Source organism: Pediculus humanus, genomic scaffold (genome assembly GCF_000006295.1).
Source record: "Pediculus humanus corporis 1103172107667 genomic scaffold, whole genome shotgun sequence".
In the NCBI taxonomy this organism is placed as follows: domain Eukaryota; kingdom Metazoa; phylum Arthropoda; class Insecta; order Psocodea; family Pediculidae; genus Pediculus; species Pediculus humanus.
Window position 1 is genome coordinate 577,941 of NW_002987276.1, and position 21,668 is coordinate 599,608.

Genomic DNA, 21,668 nt, shown 5'->3' on the forward strand with positions numbered 1-21,668 from the left:
AATATACACGCACGTGAATTGAAAACAAAGTGAAAATGTAGCTCATGTGATCGAGAACGATTTAAAAAAAAAAAAAAAAAAAACGTGGAAGAAGAAAGAAAAAAGAAAACGAGAAGATTTTTTTTGTTATTTTTTTTTTTTTTTGTGCGTTGTTGTGTTCGAATGTCGAAAGCTTTTCCGGAAAAGGTTTCTGCGTTCACGAGGGTGAGAATAACGATTTTCGTGCGAGTGAGACAGTCTGATCGCCCTTGATCTTGACATTCATTTTTTTTCCACGAGTCGAAACGGAAATTTTTTTCTCTTTTTTTTTTTTTCCTTGTTTTCCTTTTTTTCCTTTTTTTTTTTTTTCCTTTTCGAGAAGCAACGCGTCACTCGTATCGTGAGTTTTTTTGGTTTATTTTTGTGAACTCTTTTTTTTTTTTGGAATAATAAATGGCGCCGCGTAGAGGTAATCACGGTCACGGCCAAGGTCAAGGCCAAGGCGCCGGAAACGGCGGATTGTACATTGGAAACTATGTCGAAATCCCCGGATATAATTTAACCCTGGACGGAGAGCACGGGGATCAAGCGAACGGTAACTTGTCCAAATGCGCGTGTCCCACCGAGTGTTTGAAAGAGAATAATACTAGCGTTTCCGGTTTGGATACCGATCCGAACATACGGTTAGACGATCTTCACGACGTCGTACGAGTCATATGCAATAACGAACAGTGCACGGTTGGGAAGTACATGCACCGAGAATGTTTCGAATCGTGGGAGCAAGCCGTTCTCACGTATTTGAAATCATGCGGACGAGCCAAATCATGGTCGGAAAGGCAGAGACACCAGAATCTTTGGACGAAAAAAGGTTACGATCTCGCATTCAAAGCGTGCGGTTGCAAGTGCGGAAGAGGACATTTGAAAAAGGATTTGGATTGGACACCTCCGCCGAATCAAAATCAAAGGCGGTTCGACAACGACAACGCGGAAAACAAAAAGAAAAAGAAAAACAGAAACAAAAGTCTGAGACCGACGCTGTCTATATCCGCTCACAATTCGGCCAATTCGAACAATCACAATGGTAAAAACGGAGATAACGGAATGATGGGGGGAACCGATTTGAGCCGCGGAAGAACGGGAAGTTTGAGCAGTTCGAACGGATCGGCTAGTCCGCCCGTGTCCTCATCGGAAACGAGCGTGTCACCCGCTCATTCCGGAAGCAGTTCGGGTTCGAACGGAATGATTGGAAAAAAGAAAAATTCAAAAGTGGATTTCTTTTCAGACAGAGCTCGGTAAGTCTCTTTAAAAAAAATTTTTTTTTCTTCTGCTTCTTAACTTGTCTCCCTCACAACTCAAAATGCCATTCTTAATGAAAAATGGTACCCGTCTACCAACAAACCAGAATCATAGTCACGGTAGCAATCGAATCATCATCGAATTTTATTTTTACAAAACGAACATAATTTTTATTCTCGTGACACGACGATCGTATTATAGTTTATCGTATTCGTTGGTCTATTATTCTTCTACCACTTTTCTCCTTACCGAAAACGGGCTTTTCATCGAAATCGTGTAAAATAAAAAAAAAAAACCGTGCCACCTTCTGGCATAAAACGTGGCCTAAAACTATTCACCGCATTTAAAACTCGTTTTTCTCTCTCTCTCTCCTTCTCTCTTTCGGTCGTTTTTTCTTTTTTTTCGAACTTAAAGAAAAAGAAAAAAAAATTATTATTATTGATAATGATAATAATAATAATAATTCGAACGAAAAATTTTCTACTCCATCATTCTCGACTTATTTTATTTTTTTTTACATAAAAAAAAATTATGTAATTTTTTTATTTTATTAATATTATTACCGACCGACCGAGTAATAAAAAAAAAAAACAACGAATCGGCCATCATTTCACCATCCGCCATCGCCACCGCCACCACCACCACCGCCGCCGCCACCGATCAACATTTTCAATCCTGTTTAAACTTCTTTTAAAACTCCTACGTTTAAAACGATTTGAATGCATTAAATATATATGTATAAATATGTGTGTATGCGTGCACACACGCGCGTACGATGCGTATGATCGTCACGCACGCACGCACGCACACATGCATTTTCATATGCGAAACGTTCGTCATTTTAAAACCACCAACACAATCATCATCATCATCGATTCTCGGTTGTTTTAGGTACGTTAAGCAAAGTTGTAGGTGTCTCTCACGGTTGAACTTACGTAAAACATTCACCGATAATCGGTTCTTAATAATAATAATAATAATAATAATAATAATAAACACGAGGAAATGTAATTTTTTATACGGTTAAATTAAACACGCGGCGTATTAGCCGGCGTGCGTGCGTGCATGCGTGCGTGCGTTTGTATTTTTTTATTTTATTACATAAGACGATCAACGGTAATTTTAATATCACGTCGTAACATTTAATTTTCGTACACGCACTCACGCACACGCAAACGCACTCACTCGCTCACGCACACACACGTTATAAAATTATAATTAGCCTAAATCGATGGCGTGCAATTAAATAATTTCGGTTATTTTTTTTTTTAATGTTAACGACCTTTTGTCTAATAGGAACAAATTCGTTCGTTGCCAACTATGATGTGTGTGTGTGTGTGTGTGTGTGTGTCGTTAAGTGAAATAATGTTTTATCTTATTATTATTATTATTATTATTATTATTGAAATGTTTAAAAGTAGGTTTTTTTTTTTTTTTGTGGTTGTATAAAAGACTACCCGATTGTGTAAAAGAAAAAGTTTTTTCTCTCTCTCTCTCTCTACTTCCACGTTACTTACGTGTTGTGTTAATTATTCGAGTGATTTAAAATCACGAATTTTATTCTAAATACACGGGCGGCGGTTAACATTTAAATTTTGTAAAAAAAAAAAAAAAAAAAAAATGGCCGTTTGAAAAATTTAAAAATTTGCTTGCGTTATTTTTTCTTATGTTTCGATTTATTTATTCGATTGTTTGTTGTTGCGTTTTGTTTGTTTGTTTGTTTGAGTTTGTTTGTCGTGTTTCGAACAGGAAAATGATAGAGAGAGAAAATCGTTTCGTTTGTTTAGGCGTTTTTGTTTTTACACTTTCCTTTGAAAAATTAAAATTACGAAGATGATGATGATGATGATGTGAAGTATGTGTATGGATGAAAAAGGAAAAATTCAATGGATTGATTTTCATGATAATGATGATTTTTTCAACCCCCTATTTTCTCATTTTCTTTAGTTTTTTTTTTTTTTTAATGTTTACAAACAAAAAAAATTTCCCGCCTACCCCAATCGCGACCATACGCGTCATAAACGAATCGTTTCGAGGTCCGATTTCGGTATAATCATCATCATCATCACGCGATGATCACCCACGGAAAGGACACGGGGGTGAGGGGAGGGGAGGGGTACGGGATGAAAAAAAAAAATTTAATTGATTTTCATTTTGTGTTGTTTGTATTCAATGAATGTTATCAAAGAATAAGAAAGCGTGATTTTATGTATCTTTATCAGAAAAAAAAAAAAAAAAAGTGAAAATGTTAAATACGCTAATTGGCAAATTGCCTCTACGAGACGCGAAGAAAATTGGGCCTTAGAATTCGTTGACCCCGAAGACTTGGAAACAACAAACGACAAAACCGAAAAAATCAGATTTTTTTTTTTTCGATTTTCGGTTTTCTTCGCGCCATTTTTGACCTCAATATTGAAAATGAGAAATTTTTTTTTAAATCATTTCTCTCTCTCTCTCTTTCTCACGCACACACGCGCTTTTTATAAAAATGCGGAAATTATTTACGCGCCAAAATTTAAAAAAAAAAAAAAAAAAGAAATCTCGGATTGGTGGTGATGGTGGTGTTGGTCCATGACGATGATGATGCGGGTTCGTGCGCGTGCGTAAAATGTTAATAAAATATTTTAAACCTGTTGAAAAATTTTAACGTTCGGATAATAATAATGATAATAATAATAATAATGATGATGATGATAATAATAATGTTAATGAGGAAGATTAGGTATTGTTAACAGTAAGAGAAGTTTACGAAAATTTTCCAAAGACACTTTAATTTTATTTTTTTTCTTTTCTGGAATGTTAGAATAGGTTTTCTGGAATATGGGTTTTTTTTTGGGGGAGGTGTGGGGGGTTCCCCGGACATTTTAGCCTTCTTAAAACCGATTGTTTGCCTTTTAAAATCATTCGTGACGTAACTCTACTTAGCGCCACGTGGAAAATTTTAGTTTTTGAATTATTATTATCTTCGTCGTTATTTGTTTTTCCGTAATAATTTCCGATGACGAACGGAAACTCGAACGTTCGTATGAGAAAAAAAGAGAGAGAAATCCGAACGCGAAAGATGTCGATGTTGTTTAATTTTTTTTTTTTTTTTTTTTTAAAAAAGAATTTTTTCATTTACGGTTTCGAATATCGTGTGCGAGTTGTTTTATTTTATTTTGTGTCGTTTGTCGTTTGTTTTTCTCATCACACAACGTTCGTTGAAATCAAAATAATAATAATAATAATAATAATAATAAAAAGAAAAAATTTTAAATTGTTTACTCAGTCAGGTTCGCACCTGAAATTTACCGACCGATCAACCGACCGACCGGTTTGCCGGGTATATTTCGCAATAGGAGAGGACGTTGATGTACATTCGCCGACAGAATCGTTCGATGTTTTTTTTTTCTTTTCTAAATGCATTTAACAATCGAGTTTTCACGTGTGCTCTTACGTGTGCGTGTGCGTGCCTCGTCTCTCTCTCTCTCTCTCTCTCTCGTTTACCAAATAAGTCGTCGTCGTCGTCATCGTCGTCGTCAGGTTGGGTGTGTGTGTGTGTGTGTGTGCGTGCATGCGTGAGTGCGAACCGGTCGACCAATAATAATATTTTCTCTGGATTTTTCTCTCTCTCTCTCTCTCTCTCTCTCTCTCACCTCCTTAGGCACCGATTAATATTTTTTAACAACCGTGTTTGAAAGAGTTCACGATTATATATATATATACTCTACTCTTTTTAAAACTCGAATATTTTCAATTGTATTTTATTTCGTTTGATTGTTATGGTTGTTATTGTTGTTGTTGTTTCTCTTCTTTTTTCTTTTCGTAATGATGATGATGGTATTTAATAACGAAACATAAAAAAAATCATTTATTATTATTATTATTTTGTTAATTACAAAACAAAAACAAAACGCACGTGTTCGAAAATTGTTTATTACATATTATAAATAAATTATTTATTTATTTTTTTCTTAAAAACTTGTAAAGTTAAAATGTTGACGAGAATGTAATGGGAAGAAAAATAATAATGATAATAATAATAATAATGATAATAAATTGTTTTATGCAGATAAGAAATGTTGTTGTGTAATATATACAGCAGCAAGTGTGTGTGTGTGTTTTTTATATTGAACGTCAAACGTTCGGTCGTTCGTTCGTTCGTTTCACGATTATAATAAAAACGTCGTCGTACTACGTAATTATTATTATTATTATTATTATTATTAGTAATTTAAAATTCAATTTGCAATAGAAAAATTCGAAAAGAATGTGTAATTAAGCAAAAATCGAATAGAGAAAAAGGGGAAAAAAATAATAATAATAAAAACAAATGGAAACGTGATCTTACAAAAAAAAAAAAACGTTGAAATAACCTGACAGTATAACCTTTTCGCTGGAAAAAAGGCAAAGAACGGCGGGAAATGAGGAGAGAGAGAGAGGGGTATAATAATAATATTTTTGCATATGAGAGAGAGGGAAGAGAGAGAAAGAGAGAGATGAAAAAACGTGCTTGACCGCAATAATAATAACAAGGAGAGTTAAATGATCCGTGCCTTTTGCTTATGACAGCGGAAAAATAGGTAGCCATAGAGAGAGAAAGAAAAAGAGGAAGAGAGAGGGAGAGGTACTATTGGGTTAAATCGTGATTTAATCGTGTAACTAGAAACTTTGTTTTTTTTTTTTTTTTAACAAAATGTGTGACAGTGACGTAGCCAAAGACACGTAATTGTTTTTTTTTTCTTTTTCCTTTCCACTCCTTTTTAGAATTGTTTTGGTTGTTGTTGTTCCTTCTGCTACTCGGTAGTAGTTAATGTTTCGGAATAGTAGCAAGTTATGAAACCACCCTCGTTTATTATTATTATTTTTTTTTTTTAATCCAGTTCGATCGATTGGAGGAAGAAAAGTCAAAAATTAAATGGCTCCGTTATTTAGTTCTAATTCCACCGCCTTGTTTTGTTATTTTTTTTTTCGAATGGGATTTTAAAAAAAAATCAAACGGAAATCATATAAACGAAAATAAAAAAATTTTTTTTTTTTTTATTGACACGACATTTTTTTCTCTCTCTCTCTCTCTCTCTCTCTCTCGGTTCAGGAATTTCTACACAGAAAAAAAAAATGAAAAAAAAAAAAAAACGATTAATTAAATATCGTATTTCAACGGCAAGTTTTTTCTCTTTCTCGTGCCACGTTCTTTCGTTTGTGTGTGTGTGTGTGTATTTTTTCACGAAAATTTTTCTTTTTTTTTTTTTATTATTAAATGTAAGGAAAAAGTCGCGACGATGACGATTGAAATGACGATGATGATGATGATGCTAACATTTTGACCAAAATGCGTTGTGAGACCGTGTTTTAACCTTGAAAATCCAACCATCTAAAAATAACTTTTAAGAGAGTGAGAGAGAGAGAGAGAAAAGGAAAAAATATAAAAAAAAAACGTAAACAAACTGTTGCGCTCACGTTGAACTTATGACCGAATTTAAAATCGTATAGTTCCGTTTAAAAATGGCGTAACTTCGAAATTATTTCATTCTAAATATACATTTATCCTCTTATCCGACCGGCCGAAGTTATCCTGTTTATTATTGTTTTAAAAAGGAAAGGAACGAAAAAAAACCTGTTACGATTCGCATGGGAATAATAATAATAATAATAATGATAATGATATGAGTCGAGAGATTGAGTGGGGAGAACGCGGGGGGGGGACTTGAACCAATCAAATTTTTTTTTTTTTTTTCTCCCGGTAAAGGTTGAAAATTTCACCAGGTTGAAAGAAAAGGATAAAAGGGGGGGAAGTAAAAGTAAACCGCCGCAATATACATTCCCGAGGGAGGTATCGAACCACGTGGTCTCGAAATAATTTCGGACCGCGAATAAATGAAACCCGTACGAGTTTTTACGTAATTTATATATATGTGTATACCTGTGACGTAATAATGTCGAAAACGTTTAAATCGTTCGTGCAAAAAGAAAAAGTATGTATGTGTACGTACTCGCGGCCCTTGCCATCGGTGACCGTTGCAAATTTAAAATTTTTTATAAAAAAATGGCTCCCACAAAAACAAAAAGCAAAAAAAGAAAAGTCAGTCATTGTATTATTATTATTATTATTATTATTTTATTCGTGATTTCTAAATAAATATTTTTTTTCGTGTAACTTTAATTGATTAAAATTACCGTGAAAGTGTTAAGAAAGAAAAAAGAAAATTACGTAATCGTTTATTATTAATAGTAATAATAATAATCTCGTGAAAAATTAAGACCGGCTACGATGACGATGAATTTTTTTTTTTTTTATTTGCCGAAAAAGTTGTCGCCGTGAAAAGAAATTCTGTATTGTAAACCGGCGACAATAATAAAATCCGTCATTGATTGATTGTCGCACAAAAAAAAAAAAAAAAAAAAATGTATAAAAAGTTGACGAAGGTGCGACGAGAAAAAGAAGAAGAAGAATCGCGTGTAAGTTTGGTACCGCTAAAAGTATTGCGTGTTTGTGTGCGTGTAGTCTTATGACACGACCATGATGATGTTTATCTCTTCACGTATGACTAACTTCACGTCTTGAATAATAATAATAATAATAATAATATTAATTCGATGAATTTTTTTGTTTTTGTTTGTTTGTTTGTTGTTGTTGTTTTATGAGAAGTCGGTCCAAGGTCGCGAGTGTCCGAATTTCGAGAGTTTTTAAATTTGGCAAAATTATTATTACATGAGATTTTTTTGTTTTGTGACGTTTGTTCACGACCGGAACGGGATAGAAAAAAAAAAAATTAGGTTAATTGTTTTAAGTCATGCTACTTGATAATTTGTCTTCCTCCATCTTGTTTCCCCCCCCTCTCGCTTTCGTCAAATCGTTTAGTACCTGATTTTTAAAAAAAAGGGTGGTAAAATCGTAAAGTAGACGAGCTTTTCTATTTCTTTCTGGAAAGTAGTAGTAGTAGGTTTACGTAGTTGTTTTGTAACCGAGTTTTTAAATTCGTGTCAGCTTTGACCGAATAAAGATATGGGAAAGGAAAAAGATTTTCTTGGGGGGAGGGAAGGAGGGAAGGAGGCGGGAAGTGGGAATGGAAACGATGATGTAATGAGGAAAAACATTTGGTGCATCATCAACAAGTTATCCTTGAATTTTATGTTGCGTACCATTAAAAAACCGTGTGTTAAATAATAATAATGATAAGAAACGGCCAAGAGACAGGTAGATGGGTAGGTAGGTAGGTCGGTAGATAAGTAGGTGCACCTTAATTAAAATAAATTTAGAACGGAAGGAAGTCCTATACATAGTCCAGTTAGAAAATAAAACGATCATTGTTTTTTTTTTTTTTTTTTCAATTAAATGGTTTGCAACTGCGCAATTACAACTTTACCATCCGTCCGTCTGTCCGTTTGTTTGTTTGTTTGTTTGTTGGTTGTTCGTCCATCCGTCCGTTTCGCTTCCACGAATATGATGTATATTAAGTGACCCATATATATATTTTACCTTTGTTTTATTTTCCTACCGCAATTTTCAAGGACTCCAGTCACTCGCTCAAACTCTTAGATCATATCTCTTTTGCTATTTTATTATTATTATTATTTGTGGCTTTTTCTTAGATCGTGACTTTGTTCATACATGTACATACGTATATGTTATTATTTTCGTCTGGAATTTTCCTTCCCTTCTCCTCTTCCCCGTCCTTCCCGTATAATTGCGAACAATTTAAAACCAATCTCTGGTGTCCTTAATCCCTTCGCATCCGTCGCAAGAGAGTATAAGTTGCGAAATATTTTTTTTTTGTTCGATACGTTCTAAAGTCATTGTTTACATAATTAATAGAAATGAAAAAAAAGGAAAACGATTTAGAGAGAGAGAGAGAGAGAAATTTAGAGTAACGGTGCGGAAGTTGGTTAAATTTAAGAAAGTGAAACTTGAAGCATGTCAAAAGAAACACACATGAGTAAGTTGAATACGGTTTTTGGGTGAGTTACTTACTTGACAGACAGTTATTACGGTTCAGTAATATTATTATATATGAATATTGTGTGTGTGTGTGTGTGTGCGTGTGCGTGTGTATGTATCTTGTATGAAATAAAGGCGTTACCACTACGCAATCAGTAACCGGGAATCCTCTATCTTCCCCCTTACCTTCCCCTACCCTATCCTTCTTCCTTCTTCACTCCTCTCGGGTAACAAAAAGTGGTGATGGCTCAATACTATAATTCAAATGATTAAAATTTTTAATTTTAACCGATAATAATAATAATAATTGATTTTTTCCATTTTTGTTTCAGAAACGGTTTGGCCGGAAATGGAATATTTTCAAGACGACAAGATTTTAGTAGTTTTAATTTGCTGCCCAAGCACAAACTTAATTCTTATCACATCAAGGTAAGAATATATTTTTATTATTATTATTATTATTATTACTACTACTACTACGAGGGAAGAGGCAATAGTTGTGCGACATCCTCGTCCTCGTCGTCGTCGTCGATGTTTTGTTGTTGTTGTTGTTATTATTATTATTATTATTATTATTACGGATATTATTTATCGCGTTCGATGAGAACGAAAGAACGAAGGGGGGGGGAAATGGCGGATTTTTTATTGTTTTTATTTCCCTCTTTGATGTTAATTGTTGCCAAATTGTTTTTCAACCATAACGTTCGTGATTCGTCGGTGAATAATTAATTAGCCGTAAATGTTTGTTTATGATTAAGTTGTTTCCACCAAACAAACATAAAACAATGGTGCATTGTCTTGAAGAAGAAGTGGAAGAAGAAGAAAAAGATTTCTTCATTTCAGGCAAAGTCGTGTGTTATCGCCAAAAAAAAAAAAAAAAGTAGAAAAAAAGATTGGAAATTTCTAAATGTTGACGTTTTCGTAGGAAGTTACGAACAGAACAACAACAACAACAACAACAACCGGTCAAAAGACAATCATTTAATTTTTTTTTTTTTTTTTTTGTTTTGTATGCTCAACTGTGGTTATATAACCCTCCCTCACTCCCTCTCTTGGTATACCTGTAAAATTACGGTCATCAATTTCCACGCAAACCATACAATCAACAACAACAAAAACAACATCAACAACTTCATTGACTCTTCCTTTTACATTTATCTCTCTCTCTCTCACACACACGCACACACACACTATTAAACCGTACGAAAGATAATCTCGTACAATTTTAAATTGTAATTGGACGTCATTAGTTTGACCTTCCGAAAAATTAATGTACCGTAGGTTATTGTGTAACGAAAAAAAAAAAAGAACGTATAAGAGATTCGTTTGTTCTTGGAAATCGAATTGTACTTTTTTCCCCTCCCCTCCCCCCTCCCCCTCTCTACCTCCTTGAATTTGTTCGGTAAAAATATATTTCATCATTGTTTTTAATGAGATGATGAACGTAAATGAAGATGTTTTTGTCATTTGTTATAATATCATTATCATCATTATTTTTGGGTTAGGGAAACTGTATTATCACGATATTGGTTTTAAGAATGGGGAGAGGGGGGAGGAAAGTTTGGTGGTGGTGGTGGTAGTGACAAATTTATTTTTCGAAAACGTAAAAAAAAAAAAAATTAATAATAATATTATTATTAAAACGTGATTTGTAGCACGTGTCAGAGAGAGAGAGAAAGAGAAAAAATGTTGTTGTTGTTGTTGTTGTTCACCTGCCACGGTAAAATTTCACGTACAAACAAACCCTCGAAATTTACCTTTAATGGATTATGAAAAAAACGAAACGAAACGATGACGAAGATAGAATGAGAGAGGGAGAGAGAGTAATAATAACCATCCCTTATGGAAATATAAAATCCTCTATGACGTTACGTCATCATCGGGAATCTCTTTCTTTCTCTTTCTCTCTCTCGCTCACCCTCGCATTCAACCCTAACCTTGCTCAACGAGGTCTTAATAATGGAAGTTTTTTCCTTGACCTTCTAGTCGGAGTGAGTGAGAGAGAGAGAGAGAGACGTTTAAAAAGACTTTCGTTTAAATTCGAATCCTTGGGTTTTTTTTTTGTTTTTTCCTCCCTAAAACGATTTTGCGTTTGTATTTCCTTTTTTTTCCTCTCTTTCACTCTCTCTCTTTCTCTTTCTTTCCAGACAACCGACGAGGAGGTTTTGGTTTTTTTTTTAGAAAAAGATTTAAATCCCGCGGATTCACATTCGATCGTTTGTCGTCTTACGATTCCGTAAACGTACGTGCACGAGTGAGAAAGAGAGAGAGAGGGTTGTTTCGATTCGTTTATTTTTAATATATTTTTTTTTTTATACTATTCGAAGAAAAGCAGAAGAAAATGTAGATGACGATTCGAAGGGGATGAAGGGGATGATAATAATATTACCCGGTAAAAATACGTTCGGGAATTGATTTTTTTTAAGGCGCGATCGTTATTATTTTTTCTCTCTCTCTCAAACGTGATTTTTTTTTTAGGCTCTTGTCGTATTAATTTTCTTATCATTTATCATTTATTTACTAACGTGAGAATAATAATAATAATAATTTTCATTGTTGTTTCTTATTCGATAAATCGATTCGTACAAATAATAAATTTGTATTTATAAATAGAAATGTTCTCTCTCTCTCTCTCTCTCTCTCTTGGGTTGCCTCATACGTTGTGGTAACTATATATAGAAATCTATAAATGTCAACGAGAATTTCTTTTTTTTTTCTATTTTTTTCGATCGGTTTGAATGTTGAAAAACAAAAGTTATCTAATAACGATTGCATTTGAAAAATTTGGTGTTATCATTATCATCATCATCATCATTATCATCATCATCATCATCATTGTCATCATCATTATCATCATCATTATCATCATCATTATTATTATTATTATTATAGCTGTTTTTTTTTCGTTTTCCTTTCGTTTCGATTCAGAAATTTTAGGTATTACCGAATGAAAACAATGGTTCATGTCATATCGCATGCGTTAAACTTAAACGTGCAAGAGTGAGAGAGAGAGAGAGAGAATTTTTTCGTTTCGACGCGTTAATTATTCGATAATGGTCGTCGTATACCTCGAAATACCTGACAGAAATAATTTTTTTTTTTTTTTTTAGAGGGATTATTTACCAGTTGAAAAAAAAAAAAAAAAAAACAGATGCAGGTGTTTTATTCTTTCTCTCTCTCTCTTTCTCTTTCCCTTTTTGTATATTTGTCTCCTTCTACCTCCCCAATCTTGAGAAATGGAAAGTTGTTATTATGTGGTAGTCGAGACGTGCCACCTTTTTTTTTTTTTTTTTTCTTAGTTTTATTACGATCGCATTATGAGTGTTGAGTAAAAGACGGCAGGTATGATGGCGGCGGCGTCATCATCATCATCATCATCGGCGATACTGATGATGGTGGTAGTGGTGGTGGTGGTGGCGGTGGTATCGAATAAATGTCCTTCGTGGTAATAATTTCATTTTACGTATGACTACCCTCATTTTTTTTATTTTATTTTGTTTCCCGACTCCGGATTTGTCGCCTCGGTAAAACGCTAATTAAATTTTATTTTTATTTTTATTCTGCCTGTATGTGTGTGAGTGCGCGACAGCTCGTTTGTATTCCCAACAAGTTATAGTTTGCATTTTATATGGGTTTGAATGTGCGGTGGGAGTGGGAGTGGGAGAGGAAGAGAGGGAAAGAGGGGGGACCTCGTCGTAGGTGTTTGTTATTTTAATAAGATTAATTTATAACAAACGTTATGAATCGAAGGATTATGTTATAATAATAATAATGATGATAAGAAGAAGAAGAAGAAGAAGAAAGAGTAGTCAAGCCATCGGACGTTTCGTAAAACACGTACGAGAAGAAAAAAAAAGAAAAAAAAAAGAAAACGAAAAGAAGGGAACGAAGAAAAAGGAAATTAATAATGTTATGTTGAAAAGGCAAAAGACTTTTATTGTGAAAGGTTTTGTTTCCCCATTCCCCCTTCTTCCTTCTCCCCTTTCGAGAGGGAAACTGGTCATTGTAAATTATTCTTTGACGTTTGCGTGTCGAATCGTGTTGTGCGTGTGTGCGTGTGTGTTTTAATCCTCTAAATCGAATTTAAAAAAATATTTTCTTTAAATTTTTTTTTTTTTTTGCTTTGTTTTGTTTCCTTTCGTTTGTATCATTCACGTTAAGTTGCAAGGAGAAAAGAAGGAGAATTAGGGAGAGAGAGAGAGAGAGAGTGTGTGAGAAAGATGGAATAAGGGAAACAAAATTGAAAAAAGTAAAGATTACAGTTGACTGAAAAAAAAAAAAAAAAAACGTATATGTTGTTATGCAAGAACCGAACGCTCGGCGAACAAGAAATTACGAAACGCGTGTTGTCGTGGCAGCAGACCCGCAAGTGAAATCAACTTTTTTTTTGAAATTGTCGAATGTGCAGATGAAGAATTTGGTTAATCTCAAAAGAAAAAACCTTTTTTCATTTTTCCCCTGATTTCGTTTATTTACACACCTCGATTGTACCTTTTTTTAAAGTTTTGACGTCGTGTAAAAGGATTTGATAAGGATAAGGCGATGACTAAAGAGTTATAAATAATGTATTTTAATCGTGGGAAAAGGTTTCGCCGATAAGAGAATTTCAAAACGAATGAAAAAGGTTCGATAGGAAAAAAAAAAAAAAAAAAACATTTACCTTCCTCTGTTTGTCCTTTTCCTTTTTTATTCTTCTTCTTTTTTTTTTTGTCTCCATTTCCAAAAGGTTTCAAATCCTTTGTGAAAGGATGAAAAGGTTTCGTTTCCGTTTTTGACTAAATTCATTAGGACACATTTGTAAAAACGCGTAGGAGGAGGAATAGGCGGCGATCGTTTAAAAAACAATAAAAAAAAATAAATTTTGGTGTTTTCTCTCTCTCTCTCTCTCTTTGTCTCTCTCTCCCTTCCTCTTTCTTCCTCTTTTTTTCAAATATGGCTTAAAAAAAAAAAAAAAATTCATTAAACTTGTCGTAAAAAACATTTCCTTATGTTATTTTATATATATATTAACCTTAATTGGTGATGGTTGTTCGGGGGGGTTCGTAATAATTAATTATATTCGAGTGTCGTTTGTTTATTTTCTATTTACACGACTGTCGTGTAAGTAGTATAGAATTCTTTTCTTTTTGTATTTTCGGGTGGGTGATTTTTATCATGTTAAAATTAGAAAACGTACGATTCTTTCTCTCTCTCTCTCTCTCTCTGTCTCTCCGTAACCGGTTTTTTTTTTTTTTTGTTCGTTCAACTTTCTACCTTGATTTATATAAGGAAAAGAATTTTTTTTTTTTTTTTTTTTTAAATCGGAAAAATATTTATTACGATTGTTTAAATTTTTAGATTTCTAGAAATTTCCATTCGGAGTGTATAAATATATAGATATGTAAAACGTGGAATTAGAAATTGATGAATGGGAAATGAAAAAAAAAAAAAAAAAAAAAAAAACGTGGCACAAACAATTTCAACCCATAAATTTTTTTATTCTTATTGTTATCCTTTTTCCCAGTTCGTGGGGGTGAGGAAGAGGGAGGAAGGGAGTGAGTGGAAGAAATCCCTAAGGAAATAATGGAAAAAATTTATTTAGTTTTTCAAAATTCGTATTTTTTTTAAAATGGCGGGAACGACGACGACGACGATTATTTAAACAAAGGAACATGTTGATCCGTAATTACGTTTAGTTAAGTTGAACAAATATTAAAGAGAGAGAAAAAGAGGCACTTTTTCGCGTTGAAAAATGTTTCAAAACAAAAACAAACTTTTGATGGTTCGACGCGATGAAAATTTTGGTTTTTCTTTCGTAAGCTAAACAATTATTTTAAATGATGTCGTAGTTTTGAATCCGAGAAAATGTCGCGCGCGTGAAGTCGATACAGGAAAATGTTTTTGCGAAAATTAACCCACAACATTGATTCCCTTTTTCCCCTTTCCCCCTTCCTCTCTCTTTCTTTTTCTCTTTCTTATTCCTTTCCGACGATCCCGACTTTTCTTATTTAAATTATAAAACCGATTTTCTAAAGTTTTTGATTTGACAAGAGATTTCCGGTTTCGTATGGATGAAAATGAAGAAAATGTACGACGAGAATTTTTGGAATATGCCGATTTTAAATTTTTTTTTTTTTTTTGGTAAAACCGGAATTTTTGAGATGACAAAAGAAAAGTGGGGGTGTGACGGTGGGGGGGAGGGGGCGGGTCGTCGTTGTTATTTTCACGTTTTGGATAAAGGGGTTGAAGCTGGCGCTGGAACTGGAGCTAAAGATGGGGCTTAATTTAACGAGTTTGTAGGATTTTGAGAGTTAAAAATAATAATAATAATAAAACGTTTTCCGGCTTTATTTTGGGTTATTTTTCGTACGCAAAGAAAAAAACAAAAATTTTCCAGTCTTTTTTTATTTCGATTTGAAATTTCCCCCCCCCCCCCACAAAAATGGGGTTGTGAGTTGAACGTTTGAGAAAGTTTAATTATTATTTGAGTCGCGTCGTGGCAATAGAGAGTTTTCCAAATGATTTGTGTACGAAAGGATTTCTTTATTCTTATTTGCTTTTTGTTTGTGCTGAAAGATTAAAACGGAAGCTTAGTGAGAGAGAGGGAAAAGGATTTGGACGATATCGAAGAGGGAGATTTTTCTAGAAAGGGTAACAACTTGTGCGAGGGAGGGAGGGAGGGAAGGGAAGAAGCAGAAAGGAAGGAAGGAAGGAAAAAATGTGTGAGTGTTGTGTGATGAGTAAACGTTTCGCGAAAATTCTATATTTGATATCGTAATACCTGTCGTCGTACTGTAAAGGTCATTGAACTTTTTAAAACGTGATACTATGATAGCGTTGCCTTAGTTACGTCGTTCGTTAATCGGTGAGGTTTTTTTTCTCGAATTTTGTCTTCTACTTTTACCGATTACGAAATGATTGTCTTGTTCGTTGAATATGTGCCGGGTCACGTGATTACCAACTCTTATTTCTTCCTCCACCCTCCCTGGGGCAGGGGAGTCAATGGCGAATCGGACGAAGAGAGGAGGAAGTTTGCCGATTTAACAAAAAAAATTTAAAATCGATATAAACGAATGTGGAAAATTTTACGGGAGAGGGGAGGGAGAAGGGGAAAAGGAAAAGAAAATGATAATATGGCATCGTAGAATTTTTTTCCAGAAATTTTGAAAATTAAGAAAATTCTTTTAATAATAAAAGGAAAAAAAAAATTTCGGGCGTTAAAAGGATTCCGTCGTTCGCGCGGGGAGGGGGGGGGTAGGAAGGGATTTAAATTTGATAATTCAAGTGTTTCCGGTTAACGGTTATTGTCGTCGTTATTTTTTTAATATTTTTTTCCCATTTAAATTTCGCGCCACCGTTTACGTTTTTTATCATTTTTTTCCCCCCGCGTTTTTTTTTTTTTTTTTTTTTTGTTTTTGGTTGTTTTTTCTTCTTCCACTTTTTGTATGATGACGTCGTAAACGCAAAACGTTAAAATTTAAAGGGAAATTTTATTTTATTTTTTTTAATAATTTCTTTTTCCACGTTTAAACTTTAAAATTTCTTTTCTTTTTTTTTTTTGTTCCTCAACCGATTCTTCTCAAATCGCGTTTTCCTCTCCCCCTCTTCCCCTCTCTTCCCGCGCCCCTCGGGGCATTATCACAAAGATTTTTTTTTATTTTTCTTCCCTACCCCCTCCTCTTCCCTCTTCTTTTTTGTTTTCAACCGAATTAATTTTCTTTTTTTTTTTTTTGGTCTTGGAAGAGGTAAACGAAGTAGAAAAGATAATGGGATGAAATGAGGGAGGGGGAAGAGAGAAAAAAGAGGGAGGGGAGGGTTAAAAAAAACCTTTTTGAATTTAAAAAAAAAAAAAATATCAAAAAAGAAATTTTTTTTTTTTTTTTTTAATATTCCTCCGGCCATATTTTTGTTGTTTTCTTCTCGGAAAATTATTAAGAGTGTTTTGATTTTCGGGGAAAAGGGAGGGTAGGGGAGCGGCGGCGAGGGAGGAAAAAAATATGTTTAATATTTTCTAAAAAAAAAAAAAAGTTGAGAACCGAAAGGGAAGTTCAACTTGTTAAAAAATGTTTAGATATGGATCGAAACGATTACGTAAGCAGAAGGATAAAATTGGGGGAGGAAAGAAAATTTTATTTTTCACCACCGCTCACCCCCCTCCCCCCTCATTTTGACTTTTCCAATATTTTCTTATAGTTTTTGTTGTTTTATTCTTGGTCTTATGTCGCATTTACGAAAGTTTTTGTTTTTTGTTTTTCTCTGTCTTTCTTTCTTTCTTTTTTTCTTTCTTTCTGTCGGAAAACTGTTTTATTATTATTATTATTATTATTATTCATTTTTTTTTCTCCAGTAACGAATTTGCAGAATCGAATTGTAATGAGTGATTGAATACCTCTCTTCTCCTTTCCCCTCCCCTCCTCCTCTTCTTACTCTGTCTTTGTCTTTATTCCTATTTTATTCGGTTTATTTTTTTTCCTCTTTCTCCATCTCTTTCTCTCTCGGCTGTATGTTAATTTCTCTCTCTCTCTTTCTCTCTTTCTCTTTCTTCCCTTTGTCCCAATTATTTAAACATATGCAAAAATTGTTGGAATCGATGTTTGTTCTTGTTTGTTGTCATCAACCTTTTAATATATGCAATTGGGAGACTCGTTTGAGTTTTTTTTTTTCATTTTTCCTCCTCGTTTTTTGTTTTTGTCTTTTTTAATGCTTCTGAGTTTTCGTTTTTGTATTCGTCGTCGTCGTCGACGACAGTCGACCTTCGATATTACGAGTCGATATATAAATTTTTCTAAGGCTTTACTCAAAAGGCAGGGAGGGAGGGGGAGGGAAATAAACCCGTGTTTTTTCTCCTTTTGTATTATTCTATACACATGTAACGCGATACCCCCAATCCCTCCCCCGATTCCTTTTCATTCCTTCTTTCCTTTTTTCTTTTTTTTTAACTTTCGGGGAACGACAGGACAACAAAGAAAATTTAAACAAAAAAAAGAAAATCGGAAATGATTTTCAACAGCGCGTTTTAGTTTTTTTCAAAAAACATTTTTCGTTTTGCCTGCGAAAAGGTCAAAGGGTAGGAGAAGGGAAAAGTTTGGAAAAGTAAAATTTATTTTTGGGGCCGTCAATCCGAATTTTCCTTTTTTTGCTATGTTTTGTAGATATTTATCTACTTGAGGAAAAAAAAAGAAAAACACGATTGTGAGTCATCCATGTTTGTTTTCCAGAAAAAAAAAAAAAAATTATTTATTTATTTTGTGTGTGTTTTTTCCGTTTCGAAGAAAACGATTTTTTCTAGAAAAAATTTTGACTCATTTAATTTTCCTTCACCTCCCCAAAACAAAAAATTTTTTGGGGAGTTAGGAGAAAGATGAGGGGAGGGGGAGTATAAAAATTAACGTGTCGATGCAAACGTTTCATTTATCATTAAATGTTTTTACATTAACTTATTATCATTATTATCAATACGGTTTTTCGTTGTTGTGCCGTACGCATATTTAAACTCCTGCCACGTTTTTCATCCTTTCTTTGGAAAATTTTTCCTCGTTGTAGTCTCCCCTACTTTCTTCTTATTAATTGCTTTTGCTTTCTCCCCAACGTGGCCGGACGGTTTTACGGGTTTGCGGGGGAGGGGAGCATTTTCCGATAATTGTTTATAAAAAGGAAAATTTCGTTTTGTCCTGGAATCGAACGACCGAGGGCGTAACGAAAAAAAAAAAAAAGAAAATTAGAAAAAAATGGTCATCAATGTTTATACGACGTATGTAACATTTTACGATTCGCCTCAGGTATGTGGCGGGTATGATGGTGGCGATGGTGGTGGTGGTGGTGGTGATGATGACGTCGACGGTCAATTTTTGTTAATTACTAATTTATATTCCAGGATCGGTGAAAAAGGTTTTTTTTTTCTCGTTCGGATTAATGAGATCTACAAAAAAAAAAAAAATAATAACTCGAAGCCATCAATTCTTCATTCTTAGAGGGCCTTTTAAACCTCGAAGGTTTTAATATCGTTTTTTTTTTTTTTTTTTACTAAGCCGTCAAATATTTTTATTATTATTATTATTAATATTTTTCATCCCTTATGCCCGTGGCAAGGGTTGTTGTTGTTGTTGTTCGTGTGGTGGTAGGTAAAAAAAAAAAAAAAAAAAAAAAAAAAAAATAAATTTTGTTTTTTTTTTCGATTTGCATATAAATTTACCGTGACTTTGATGTTGTAGAATTTTTTTGTATTGTAATTTAAGTAATCGTGAATTTGTATTCTTCTGCCACGGGCAGAAGATTTAAAATACCTAAATGGATCTTTTTTTTCGATTCTTTCTCTCTCTCTATCTCTCTCTCTGTTTAAATAGGTCATCTTACTTTATTTTTTCCGTCGCAAACTCCATCGAAATTTAAAAAAAAAAAAAAACCAACCGGAAATCGGGGGGAAGTAAAGAATTTTGAAAATAATTTAATTCGTCGTGGCAGGAGAAAGGCATGGCGGAGGAGGAACAATGAAATTTTTTTTGGAAAATTAATATTGATTCGATTGGATTTGTGAATTTAATTGAATTTTATTTCATTTTTTTTTTTTTTTAAATTTCCGTGGATTCGAAAATTTTTTTTATTATTTTCCCGCCATTTTTTTTTATCACGTGAAGTTTCAGTTTTTTTGTTGTGTGTGTGTGAGTTTGTTTGTTTGTTTGTTTGTTTTATCTATGTCAATATTTTGTCTGATAACCTTGAATAAGAATGGTAAAGCTTGTTCAACGGCTTTACTGTCTGCATCTTTTTTTCGTTCTCTCTCTCCTCTTTCTTTCTTTCTTTCTTATTGTTTTCCATATTTCTCTCTCTCTCTCTCTTCTAAGACCTACATACATACACCTACGTACGTATTCTCGGATGTCAAAAAAAAAAAAAAAAAAAAATTTTTTTTCGTTTATTAATATCATTATCATTATTATTATTATTTATTATCATCATTTTTGAGTTTTATTTTTAGAATGCAGAGAGAGAGAAAGAGAGAGATAGTCTCTCTCTCGGTAAGGGGGAAAAGAAAAGATGAAAAATAAACTTTTTTGTTGTTCCTTTTTGTGTTTGTGTGTGCGTCAGATTTGTCGTCGTTGTGTGCAAGAAAGTTTTTTTTTTTTGTATTTTTTCGACAGTGTCCCCGATTATTTAATAGAGGAAAAACCTTGAAACCGTTAGCGTTTCCCTTCTAATTACACCTTCTTAGACGTTTGTCGACAATTGAAAAAGATGAGGCGTAGTTTTTTTTATCGGGTACAAAAAAAAGCGGAGAGAAAGAGAGAGAAAAAAAAGCACACCCAAATTACATTGTTGTTGTGTGGAGAAGACGTAAAAAAAAAAAAAATTGTTACGTTTGTGTACCTGACAATTAAAATAATAATAATTTTTTTTCAATTCGAGAATCGAGAATCGACAATCGAATCGAATGTATCGAATTGAATTTAAACGAAATGCATGTATCGAAATTGCTGTTGTTAGCTTACGACGCATTTTAATAATTTTCCCGCAAAAAATTTTTTAGGTAGCAAAGGAAAAGTGTCGAATGACGATGATGACGTTGGTTTTAATGAAGGTGATGATAATAATAATACTAATAATGATGATGATGATGATAGAAGGGAGAAAGGAAACGAGGGCCTAATTACAAAGTTGTCCCCGACCCATTATATCTCTTATAATGGCACGAATCAAATGGATCGCAATTCAATTTAAAAAAAAAAAAAAAAATTGGGGAAGGACAAAGGTGAATGACCGTTTGTTATCATATGAAACTTTTTTTCTTTAACAAAAATCGTTTAAAAAAAAAAAAAGCGCGCAAAGTTTTTCAAATTTGAGAAAAAGTTTGACTGCGACACGGAGAGTTTTGTCGAAACGTGAGAACGTGTATGAAGAAGGATCGGGGAAAAAATGGAAAAACGAACGCGCCTAAGGTAAAAAAAAAAAAAAAAAAAAAAAAATTTTTGCCAATTATTCATGAGAAGGAGAAGAAAGAGAAGAAGAAGAAGATGAAGAAGATGAAGAAGATGAAGAAAAGATGACGATGAGGTGGTAAAAACTTCATCAAATTAAAATCTCCAGAGAGTGAGAGAGAGAGAGTATTTTCATCGGGGAAAATTTTTTTTTTTTTTTTTTTTTTTTAAATCCGAAAGGAGCGAGAGAGAGAGAATAAAAAAAAGAAAGAAAAAAAGTGTTAAAAGAGAGAAAGAGATAGAGAGAGAGAGAGACGTTCAAAGTTTTTAAACTAAAGATGTAATTATCTATTTATACAAGAGAGTTGTAAATTGTCAAGGGTGGTGTATTCGTTCCAGATAATAATTTTGATTTTCTCTCTCTCTCTCTCTTAGTCACCTCTTCCCCTCCCTGTATACTTTCTCCCTTCTTTAACCTTCTTATGAGTGCGTTTTCGTGTGCGCGAGCGTTTTTTTTAAAAAAATCTCGTTCGAAACTGGATAAACCTGATTTTTTTAAGGGTCGTTCGTTCGTAAGGTATTTA

General features: G+C 33.6%; 1 protein-coding gene across 1 annotated transcript in view; it reads left to right on the plus strand.

Annotated features, from left to right (window-relative positions):
• Positions 1-432: 432 nt before the first annotated feature.
• Phum_PHUM285720 (uncharacterized protein) overlaps positions 433-21,668 on the plus strand; it is a gene marked incomplete at both ends in the record, with an annotated part of 34,613 nt that continues 13,377 nt past the window's right edge. The window contains 2 exons of the mRNA XM_002426869.1: positions 433-1,271; positions 9,526-9,622. Of these exons, the coding sequence (XP_002426914.1) occupies positions 433-1,271; positions 9,526-9,622 (936 nt within the window). The remainder of the gene's footprint in view (positions 1,272-9,525; positions 9,623-21,668) is intronic.